Below are 12045 nucleotides of genomic sequence, written 5' to 3'. Positions count from 1 at the left end.
ATCAATGGAAACAAATGATACTAGGTCATCACTTATCCCTATACAAAGAACAACTCAAAACAGAATAAAAATGTGACTACTAGACCCCAAACCATAAAGCATGTAGAAGAAATCCTAGGTTATATACTCTTGTTCCTTGACATCAGGGATGTATTTTGAGAATCAATTTAATTGTCAAGATAATAAAAGCAAGAGTGAACAATGAGATTACCTCAAATTAAAGTGCCTTTACACAGCAAAAGAAACTTTCACAAAATTAAGTAAAAAAGCAGACTAGCATTTGGGAGAAAATTTACACTTAATCTGTCCCATTAAATGAGTAGTAATGGCATTAGAATTTTACTTTAGGACACAAATTTAATTTACTTGCTGCTTAAAGATTCTTCTTCCTTGACGAACCACTTTTTCAAACGATTCCATGAAACAAATATTATGATTGCTATAACAAGACCAGGCAAAACAATGTAGACACTTAGAAGTGACCAGCTCTTTTTAGTCTTCCTAAAAACATTCTCCATCAATAAGCCTAAAAATTAAAAAAGGAAAGAAAAAAATAAATCAGAAAGAATATTAAGTACTCTTCTTTCATATCACATCAAACTAATTATAACATTCTAACTATTGTTCTTACTCAAGGAACATGGGAAAAAATAAAAACAGAATCATAAAACTTAGGAATACCTCTTACAACCTCAAACTCTAGAATGAGAAATGAAATTAAGTTGCTGAAAGTCTTCATATATTCATATTCATATTAAACAAGTACTTTAGGACATCTTCACTACAGCACTACAAGTGGGGTACCGAAACTTGAAATGTGGATAATATAAAATCATGTTATTGCAAGGTCATTCAACAAATTTTCATGTGAAGGTTACAATGTGAACTAAACACAATTTTCCTGTACTTGTGGGTATCCTGTTTTTTCTCTGTTAAATTGCTGGGTTATTATTATTTTTTTTAATACTAGAGACCTATTTACATATTTTCCCAAACTATAGACATACTATATAGATTACTATATTGAAGAAATGTGGATTTATAAGATTGGTGTTATCATGAGGATACATTTCCCCAAGAGAGGTGTCAATGCATTTTATCCTCCACTCAGCCATCAGAATGATCTCACTCTTGGTGGATCTAAGAAACAAAGTGTAGAAGTGCAGTGGCAGTGGTCAATGTTGTGTGGCAATGGCTTGCCTGGTTGAGCACACAGGTTACAATGCATAAGGATCAGGGTTCAACCCCCTGCTCCCCACCTGTAGGGGGGATGCTTCATAAGTAGTGAAGCAAATGCTGCAGGTGTCTGTCTCTCTTCCTCACCCATCTTAATTTCTAGCTATCCTATCAAAATAAAGAATAATAATAAAAAAAGAAGGCAGGAGGTCATGTGGTAGTGCAGAGGGTTAAATGCACATGGCATGAAGCTCAAGGACTTGCATAAGGATCCTGGTTCAAACCCCTGGTTCCCCACCTGCAGGGAGGTCTCTTCACAAGTGGTGAAGCAGGTCTATAGGTATCTATCTTTGTTTCTCCATCTCTGTCTTCCCCTCCTCTCTCCACTTCTCTCTGTCTTATCCAACAACAACGACAGCAATAACAACAGCAATAATAACAACAACAAGAACAACAAAAGGAAAAAAAATAGCATCCCAGAGCAGTGAATTTATAGTGCAGGTGCTGAGGTTTTACCCTGGAAGTAAAACAAAAAGAGGAAAACAGGCAATGGTTCCCCACCTGCGGGGGTTGGAGGGCACGTCACAAGTGGTGAAGCAGGTCTCTAGGTGTCAATTTGCCTCTCTCCCTATCTTCCCCTCTCCTCTCGATTTCTCTTTGACCTACCAAATAAAATAGAAAGAAAAAAAAAAAGCCAAAGGAAAAATGGCTGCCGGGAGCAGTGGATTCATAATGTAGGCACTGACGCCCTACCCCACCCCCCAGTGATTGGCAGTAACAAAAATAAATTAAAGAAAAAATGGCCACTGGGAGTGATAGATCTGTTGTGCAGGCACCTAGTCCTAGCAATAACCCTAGTGGCAATAAAATAAATAGAAGAAAGAAAAACAAAAGGGAAAAAAATGCAAAGGACAACACAAGTTGAAGCCTCAATCAACTGTTGTATATTGCAGCACATCTGAGGACTCAGCAGGGGGAAGGAAGAACTGTAATGCTTCTAAATGCATACAGATGAACATCAGGAGACTTGACTCCTCACCCTAATTTGGCCACTAGTTAGTATGTGATATGTCAACCTGAACATATTCTTTAAGCTCCACAAGGAGAGGGTTTTGTAGCGCTATGGATATTGTCAGTGCCCAGAATGGTATCTTCTAGATATCAGGAGTTCAATTAATATTTGTTAAATCAATGAATGATAGAAACTGGAACTGTTGTGCAAAACTGTCCTATTATTCCTTCTGTTGGGTAGCAAATTTACAGATTTTTCTCACTTTAACTGTCAACTTCTACAGAGTAAAGTCTCAAATTTGCTTTATTTCATTAATAAATTGCACTAGCATGACACTGACCAATGGTATTTGCGTAGAGTTGTGATTACAGAATTAACCATAAACAAAGAAAAGACTGGAAGAGCTTCTAATGAATAAAACAAATGTTACTAGATGTACTATTTAAAAATTGCTGTTGGGGGTGGGGGGTGCACCTAGTTGTGTGCACACAGAACCATGTGAAGGAATAAAGCTCAACCCCCACCACCCCCACCTGCAGGGAGGAAGTAGTAAATCAGAGTTGTAGATGACTTTTCTCCTTCTTCTTTTTGCCTCCAGGTGCCTGCACTATGAATCTGCTACTTCTGCCTCCCCCCATTCCCTCCAGTTTTATTGGATAAGACAGAAATTGAGAGAGGAAGAGAAGATAGACAGGGGGAAAGAGAGAAAGGTAGATACCTACAAATCTGCTTCACCACTTGGGAAGCTACTCCCCTGTTGGTATGATTCTAATTCTGCTTCTAAAACCCCTTCTGTTTCATTGGTTTAATCCCTCCTGCTTAACACTGTATTCTATTTACATAAGCACTGTTAACTAAGCACCACCCTGCCTGCAGGGCATTGGTTTAATCCCCACTGGTTCATGATATCCTGTTTCCACCCTACTTGGTAAGTATATATATGGACAGGATTGTGATTAGAGATAGTTTAGATTGTGCTGCATTCCACATGAATAAAGAGATACTGCTTCCCAGCTCAGCCATGAGTCCCTGGTCGTCTGTCTCCTGCCCGTGAAGCTAGCCCAGCATAAGGGGGCCAAATATCAGGATAGCCTGAGGGTGCTTCTTCCCAAGCAAGTGCTCTCTGGGTTGGAGAGAACTCAACTGGAGCCAATCTAGGCTACTGCGTGGGAGAAGGATCAGGAACTCGTGCCGAGCTATGTCGCAGGAGATACACTCTGGAACTCTTGGAGCCAGAAAGCAATTCCAAGTGTATTTACTCAGAAAAGCAGATGTATATATATTCAGCAAGTAGGGTGGAAACAGGATGTGACATAGAGAGGGTGGAGCGAAAAAAGACTGGTGGAAATCAGGGTGTACTAGGAGAGGGGGCAGAGCAAAAAGACATCATGAACCAGTGGGGATTAAACCAATGCCCTGCAAGCAGGGTGGTGCTTAGTTAACAGAGGTAATGTAAATAGAATACAGTGTTAAGCAGGGGGGATTAAACTAATGAAACAGAAGGGGTTTTAGAAGCAGAATTAGAAGCACACCAACACTCCCCTACAGGTGGGGAGTCGAGGGATCGAACAGGGATCCTTACTCAGGCCCTTGAGCTTTATATTTATACTCTATATGCTTAACCGGGTGCGCCACCTCCCAGTCCCTAGATGACTATCATTGTCCCTCTCTCTTAACCCTCCTCTTCTCTCTCAATTTCTTTCTATCCTCCCCACCTTCCTGCCTCCACCCCACACCCCCCAAAAAAAGAAAGGAAAAAAATGGCCATTGGAAGCAGTGAATTCATTGTGCAGACACCAAACCCCAGTGATAAATATGGTGGCAACAAAATTTTTTAAAAAGCTGCTGTCATATTCAATTATATTTGAAAGTTGATATTAGAAAAGAAAGACTTAATAGATATTTAGCTTTACTTCTTTATTAGAAGTCCACTGTTTACCAACAAATAGTGATTTCTAAGTGGCAAAAATCTAGCTTTGGTGAAACAATTGGAAAATAGAATATATACTTACCTTGCTTCTCAGGAACTTCAGAATATGCTCTGGTTTTTGATTTGCATGTTGGAGGCTGGAAGCCATCAAAACAATGGCATTTAAGTAGAGAATTGCATACCTAGGATCATTTTTAAAAAATTAAAAATTCATTTAAAAATGTTGCCACATATACAAGAAAAGTCACAATCAACACCATACTTAATAGTAAGAAACTGAAAGCTTTCCTTCCAAGGGCAAGAAAAAAGGCAAAGATCTATACTACTCATCACTGCTTGAGATAGTTCTAGAAATCTCAGCTATAACAATTAGGCATGACAAATAACTATAAAGGATACAAATGTGAAAAGAAAAAAATAAAACTATCACTATTTGCATAAGACCCAAAAGTATCCAATAAGAAAAACTTTCAGGAATAATGTCAGTGTAGTAAAGTGGCAGAATACAGAACTAATATATAAAAAAATGGTATCATTCCTCTATGTAAGCAATAAACTACAAAAAGAATCAGCCCAATTTATAACAACAAGAATTATGCATAACTGAATTATTTATAACTGAAAGAATTATGCATCTAGTGACCTAAGCAGTGATGCAGTGAGTAAACCACTGCAGGCATAAGGCTCTGAGTTCAGTCCCTAGCATCACATATGCCAGAGTGATTCTCTGATACTCCTTCACTCATAAATATACTCTCATAAAAATACTTTTTAAAGGGCCATTTAAAATAATTATGTATCTAGGAATAACAAAGATATAAAAGACAAGCATTGGAACCTAATAGTTGCTACTAAAGGAGAAATGAAAGGACCATCAATGTTCTTGGATTGGAATATTTAGCATTGTTAAATGAGTATCTTACTTGAATCAATTTATAAATTTCACCTGCTTCTTTTAGCATCCATTGATAATTTAATTCCATTACTCCTTTCGTATAATTACACTATAAGGGCAGAGAGAAGCTCTCAAATATGGGAAAAGTATATAAATACCATTAGCTGTAAACCCCACCTATCTGGCCTGGGACCCATCTACATTCTTATTTAGCACAGAGGCCTGTGTAACCTCTGCATCTCTCTGTTTCTCCTTCTCTGTGTCCTTTTCCTTACTCAATTTCTCTGAACTCCATTTATTAATTCAATTATGAATATCAGTAAAATACTGAGTACTGTTACGCTCAAATAACATTTGACACAGTATTAAAATGGCTCAAGGTAGAAAAGAAAATGTTTTCAGACTAGTCGTAATGGGTGGAGTCTAGAAGGTTCCCAGCTGTGACCATGGACTGTGAGCTTCGACTGACAAAGACTTGGAATTTTTATGGGTCCTAAGCTAAATATGAAGATAAACGGGCCCCATGCCAGATCATTGTGCATTGTGGTTAACAATTAATTGCATGTGTGTATATATATATATATATATATATATATACACGTTTGGGAGCTACTCTTCATCCTAATCCAGTTTTCCAGTTCTATTCTCAACACCATCCTTCCAGACAACAGTTTCGCTGATTTGTTTGTTTGTTTGTTTACTTATGGATATAAACAGAGAGAAACTGAGTAAGGAGAAGAAGATAAGAGGAGAGACAGAGAGATGCAGAGGTTACACAGGCTTCTATGCTAAATAAGAATATAGATGGGTTCCAGGTCAGATAGGTGGGGTTTACAAGCTAATGGTATTTATATGCTTTTCTCATATTTGGGAGCTTCTCTCTGCCCTTATCTAGCTTTCCAGTCCTATCTTCAACTCATCTTCCCAGACAATACTCCTAGCCCACTTGCATTTTAGCTATTGGGCTCAGTAAAAAATTAGTAAAGTCATGGGCCCCTTGAAATATACCTGAAATAGACTTCTAACCTTCTTTCAACATGAAGACCCCAAATTTCATCTGCTATAATTTTACGTTTAGGTTACTGGTTATTAAACAAATCGTTCTGCTTTATGTCTAATGCTTTTCAACCACCAAGTTGCAGATGCTGCCATGATGCCAACCTGACTTCCATGAGCAGACAACCACACCAATGTCTTCCCCAGAGCCCTACCGCACTAGGGAAAGATAGAAACAGGCTGAGAGTCTCCTTAAATGCAAGTTTCCATGTTCTCACAATGTGCGGAAGCTTGTCCACACTGGGGTCTGCAGATAAATGGATAAAGTCTGTACTTTATGTGTAATGTACGTTGGAATGAACGTAAAACAAGTCAAGTTTTCTAAATGGAAGCATACAACTAATGGCTTTTCTCATCTAATGTATTAATAGACTCCAATTATAGCTATATAAAAAAAGAAATCTCCCCTGACTGAACAAGTGAAAGCATTTATTAAAATATTTACAATTTCTGAAAATCATTCTGTTATAATGATGAACTTGCCAAGGTTGTAAGTAATTTTACTAATTTTTTTTTTTGCAGTTCTGCAGACTTGTACAAGCATGATTCCATTACTGCTGGCCCAAATTTTTCATTATTTTAATTTCAGACACACAGAAGAGAGGCAAAGACACCAGAGCCCCCCCCCCCCAGTGCCATGGTACTCCCAGGTGATGCCAGGGATTGAGCCTACTCACAGAAAGGTATGCATCTTACCAGGTAAACAATTTCCTGGCACAAACAATTAAATTCTATACAGTTTTTACTTTTGAGAAAATGCAGTTGTCAAGACTTTTGTTATTTCATGGGTACAATTTCATATTTTTGCAAAACGTGCCAGCAGTGACATATCACCAAAGTTCCTTATCCTTCCACAATAGAGCACCCTCCCTCCATCTTTAGGTCTGTGAAACAGGACTATGGGTTCCTTAATACTTAACAAGGCAAAAAATTTAGTAATATATTTCTGCTAGCTATAAACAGATCTAGCATATAATAATAATACAATAAACTAATGAATGATGCTGAAAAGTGGTCAGGATAGATGTGATTAGGGGATAACATAAATCACGTGCTTACGTACTCCATGCCCACTACAGGTCTGTGAACAAGCTTGCTCTTTTTTTTCTACAGCAAGTCTGTCTACACATTGACGATTTACACAAATCTAGGGAAAGCACATAAAAATTCCAGATTAAAAGAAATTAGCTCAACTGATAGCTTAGCATTTAAATTTTATAATAAAACATTATAGCAATACAATGCAAAGTGTATTTTCACCTAAGTGCTGCTTTTGCTGCATTCTACGATTTTAGGTCACATTTTGACATTTTTATTTGGCACATATATTAATTTGAAGTGTGCTTTATTTTCATGTATTTGGATACTTTTTACAAAGGGTATATAAACCCTGAAACTTTGATGATAATGATATGTCAATATCATTAAGTCAAGTGTAATAATGATTGTATCACTCTAATATGATTGTGCAGAGTAAAGGAATGTAAATGTAACAATTCTTTCAGGACTCCTTGTATTTTCTATCAATTTTAATGTGAACCTAAAGTTAACTTTAAGAACAAAGTTTAATTTATTCAAAACTAAAATGGTAACAGGTAACAAGCAACAGAGTGTGATCAATTCATCAAGAGAACATAACACTCATAAACATATATGTACCAAATAAAGGATCATCAAAATATATACAACAATTATAAACAGAACTGGAAAGGGCAATCAACAAAAACATAACAAAAGTAGTAGATTTTAATATCTCAGCAAGGTATCTTGCAGTCTCAGCAAGAGACAGAAGAGGAACAAGAAATAATAATCTTAAATGAGGAATTGAGCAAATAAGGACAGTGACAGAGCCCTCAACACCCAAAAGTTGAATACACATTCTTCTCTAGTCCTCATGAAACATTCTTCAGGAGAGGTCAGGTAGTGAGACAAAACAACTGCCAATAAATTGTGGAAGATGAAAGTTAGATCCATTATCACTTCAGGTCACTATGCATAAAACAAGAAATTAACTTCAAAAAGAAAGGAGGACAAAAAGCAAATGCATGAAGGCTAAATAAACACCATGCTGTTCAATAACTGCTGATGTCTCAAAAACTATCAATATCTCAAGTATATACAAGAATAAATGGAAATAAATATTCATGAGTACAAATGAAAACTGAAGAAATGGTAGGGCCAAAATGGCTGCATGAAGACAATTATAGACTAACTTTACTCAAGAAATCTCTTCAGATCCTAGAATCTATCAATGGAAACAAGATTTCCAAGTCATAGGAGAGAGATAGCAGAGGAGGGGGTACAAAGAAATCACAAAGGATTCCTGTGTGGAAGAGTATCAAAAAGTCCTGGAAAGCATAAAGGTATGCTGTGAGTTTTCTTCCTTTCCTCCCTCCCATCCCAACCTAGGAGCCCAATAGCCTGCTAATTCAGGATGGGCTTCTGCACTTCTGAGGATCTCCACAGAGGAGTTGCCTGACTGCATTCCAGAGTAAACATAGGTACACTAGCATCACCAGTTCTTCGGCACACAAATAGCAGGGTACTGGATACTCCTTTTATGAACTTGCCTAATCAGACTGCCTAGGGAATGAGGCCTTACCAACTAACAGTTTCCTGTCCTTGGAGAATTCTTGGGGTGGCAAATTGTGGGCAGGTCTGAAGAGTGAAGTGCAGTGAACTAATTGTGGTAGCTTGAGGCCAGGGAATTGAATGTCCCAAAAAGAGCACCTTTTGTCAAATCCACCCTGAAGAACAACTAGGTAGCTGACCTTATCAACCTAGACCTCTAGCCATACCTAATCATCACTGCAGCAGAGACTAGCATATATAGGTTCTTTGGAAAATTGGATTAGTTTATCAGACCAACATTCTCTCTAATAGAAATAATGGTCGGCACAAATCTACAATAAGATCTCTACATACTAGCACCATAACAGGTGTGGTGAGTGCATGTATATACATTACTACTTACTTTTTATTTCCTTCTCTCTCTTCTTTCTGCCTTCTTCTTTTTCTTTCTCTTGTGGTGCATAATTGCTGTTCCTCTCTCTTTGTAAGTGTGTACATGTTCTGTTAGTTTGTTAATTCTTTGTGTGTACTTCATCTGTTTGCTGTTTATTTTTCTTTCCCTGTAGCTGTTCCAGTTGTCTATTTCTCTCCACAGTTTGAACAAAGAAGACCCACATGATTTTACAACAGCTATCCCCACCCTACCTTTCATCTTCCAAAGGCAGTGGTATCACCATAGGAAAAATAGTTCCACCCATTCTTGAAACACATCACAAGGTGACTGGCCTCAGGGTTCTGGAATCAACAGACTAGAGGCGATTTCACACTATTCCTGAATAGCAAGGTAGATAGACTACTAGACCTATTGGACATTTTCAGAGACCTTCATCCTGAGAAACTCTCACACATTCTTTCTGAGTTCACATGGGGCATTCTCAAGGATAGACCATATGCTAGGTCACAAAGACAATGTCAAAAAAAATTGAAATCATTCCAAGCATCTTCTCAGACCACAGTGGAATTAACACTTCACAGCAAACAGAAAATTAGTGGACATACACTAGTAGGGAAACTCAACAGTACACTGCTTAACAACTACTAGGTCATAGAAGAAATTAAGGAAGAAATTTAAATGTTCCTAGAATTCAATGTAAATGAAGACATGAGCTGTCAAAATATTTAGAACACAGCTAAGCTAGGGAAATTCATAGCCATATAGGCACACATTGGGAAAACAGAAAAAAACTCACATAAACAACTGACTACACACTTTATGGACTTAGAAGAAGGATGTGGGAACCCCAAAGAAGCAGAAGGAGTGATATAATTAAATTTAGGACAGAAATAAATAAATGAACAATACAAAAGATCCACTAAACTACATGTTGGTTCTTTGAAAGGGTAAACAAAATTGACAAACTCTTAGCCAAACTCTCTAAAAAAAAAGAAAAGAAAAAGACTCGGTGGATAGGTTGGGGTGGGAGATGCAAAAAAAAAAAATGGAACAAGAAAAAAATGGAAAAAGACTCGAATGAATAGGAGTGTAAATGAAAGGACACAACAAACACCATAGAAATTCAATATGTGAGGCTTTTATGAACAACTACCTAGAGCTACCTTTTATGCCACCCACCTAGAGAACCTGAAAGAAATGGAAATGTTTCTAGAAACATAAAATTGAAGAGGAACTATAAAAGATGATCAGGCCAATCACAGCTAAATAAATTGGAACAGTTATTAAGAACCTTCCAAACAATAAAAAAGGACAAGATTGTTTTACAAATGAATTCTACAAAACCTTTTAGAAGGAGTTAGTACCTAGTTTTAAGCTCTTCCAAAATATTGAAAACACATTTACTTTTTAAAAATTATTTATTTTCCCTTTTGTTGCCCTTACTTTTTTTTATTGTTGTTGTAGTTATTATTGTTGTTGTTATTGATGTCATCGTTGTTAGATAGGACAGAGAGAAATGGAGACAGGAGGGGAAGACAGAGAGGAGGAGAGAAAGATAGACACCTGCAGACCTGCTTCACTGCCTGTGAAGAGACTCCCCTGCAGGTGGGGAGCTGGGGGCTCAAACTGGGATCCTTATGTTGGTCCTTGCTCTTTGTGCCATGTTTGCTTAACCCACTGCAACCACAGATTCCCCTCTTTGACTTTCTATGAAGCCAACACCACCCCGCTACCAATAGAGAACTGAAACAAAACAACAAAAAAGAAAAATATGGGCCAATATCTCTGGTGAACATTGATGCCAAAATGTTGAACAAAATTCAAGCCAACTAGACACAGCAGGATATTAAAAAGATTGTACATCACGACCAAGGTCTCTCCCATCCCTACTCCAGCTCCTAAAGTTTCCTTGCTTACCATATTGAAATTCTGCAGTAGAACAAACATTCCCCATTTCCTGCTTAATACAGAAATGAATTGAAGCACATTCATTTTCTTCTTATGCAAATATTCAAGATTACATAGTATTAGCAATTAATTGAAAATTAAATGAAAATATTTATCATGTGAATGAATAAAATTATATTTCTTTAAAAATATTTCTAAATCATTTACCTTCCCCTTATCACAATAAGTGCCAGATCTGACTGCCATTGGATCTTGAGCAGACAAAGGAACTCTGAAGTCTATAGTTACACATATAATGTCTCGCACATAAGCATACATCACAGCAACATTGTCTTTATAGAAAGGAATTCGAGTAGGATAGGTACAAATTAATCTTCCACATCTAAAATTTCTGAAAATATAATGAAATGATGATGATTACATGTTGGAAACTTATTTGGAATGCTATTTTTTCTTTGAAAAAATAAGAATGACTATCCAGGTATAGCTACTTGTCTGGGGGAAATGTAATGCCTGAACACTAATATTTGGGGCCCAAGTGACAGCTTACCCAATAGGGCCAGGTTTGAGCCCAAGAACCAGACATGAGGCGCTCTGGCGATGGAGTCTAATACTAATTGTGCTGTGGTGCTATAGCATCCCCTCCTCTGTCTCACTTGTCTCTTTGAATGAAAAAGTGGCTGGGAGCATTGAACTTGTACTAGTGTGAGGCCTTGGTTCAAAAGGAGGGAAGGAAAGTAGGAGAGAAGGAATGGAGGAAGGAAGAGAGGGAGAGAAGGAGGGAGGGAGAGAGGGAGGAGAAGGAAGAGAAGAAGAAAAAAAAACAACATTTAAGGCAAAAAAGGAAAAAAAACTAGAAAACCATTGATATAAGCTTACTTTTTTCCCTTTATTTTTTTATTGGGAGGTTAATAGTTTATAGTACACTTATTAGCACATGGGTACAATTTCTCATCTCGCCAAGTTAAGTGTCTGCAAAACACTGTCACCTTCAGACTAGGTCCATCATTCTGTACCAGGACCTAAAGCCCCCAGCCCCACCCCTCCTTCCCCAGAGTCCTTTGCTTTGGAGCAATACACCAAATCCAGTCCAAGTTTTACTT

The 12045-nt window shown here is 37.5% G+C and overlaps 1 protein-coding gene across 2 annotated transcripts in view; it reads right to left on the bottom strand.

The window, feature by feature from the left end:
* The window catches only part of LOC103107902 (disintegrin and metalloproteinase domain-containing protein 32), a 79713-nt gene that overhangs the window by 10812 nt on the left and 56856 nt on the right, over positions 1-12045 (bottom strand). For both annotated transcript variants that reach the window (XM_060182254.1, XM_060182259.1), the window contains exons 16-19: positions 11150-11333; positions 7133-7216; positions 4201-4300; positions 367-526 (exon numbers count right to left, since the gene is read on the bottom strand). In XM_060182254.1, the coding sequence (XP_060038237.1) occupies positions 367-526; positions 4201-4300; positions 7133-7216; positions 11150-11333 (528 nt within the window). The remainder of the gene's footprint in view (positions 1-366; positions 527-4200; positions 4301-7132; positions 7217-11149; positions 11334-12045) is intronic.

The sequence above is a fragment of the Erinaceus europaeus genome, chromosome 2 (genome assembly GCF_950295315.1).
Source record: "Erinaceus europaeus chromosome 2, mEriEur2.1, whole genome shotgun sequence".
In the NCBI taxonomy this organism is placed as follows: Eukaryota; Metazoa; Chordata; class Mammalia; order Eulipotyphla; family Erinaceidae; genus Erinaceus; species Erinaceus europaeus.
This window is presented reverse-complemented; position numbering and strand designations above follow the sequence as displayed.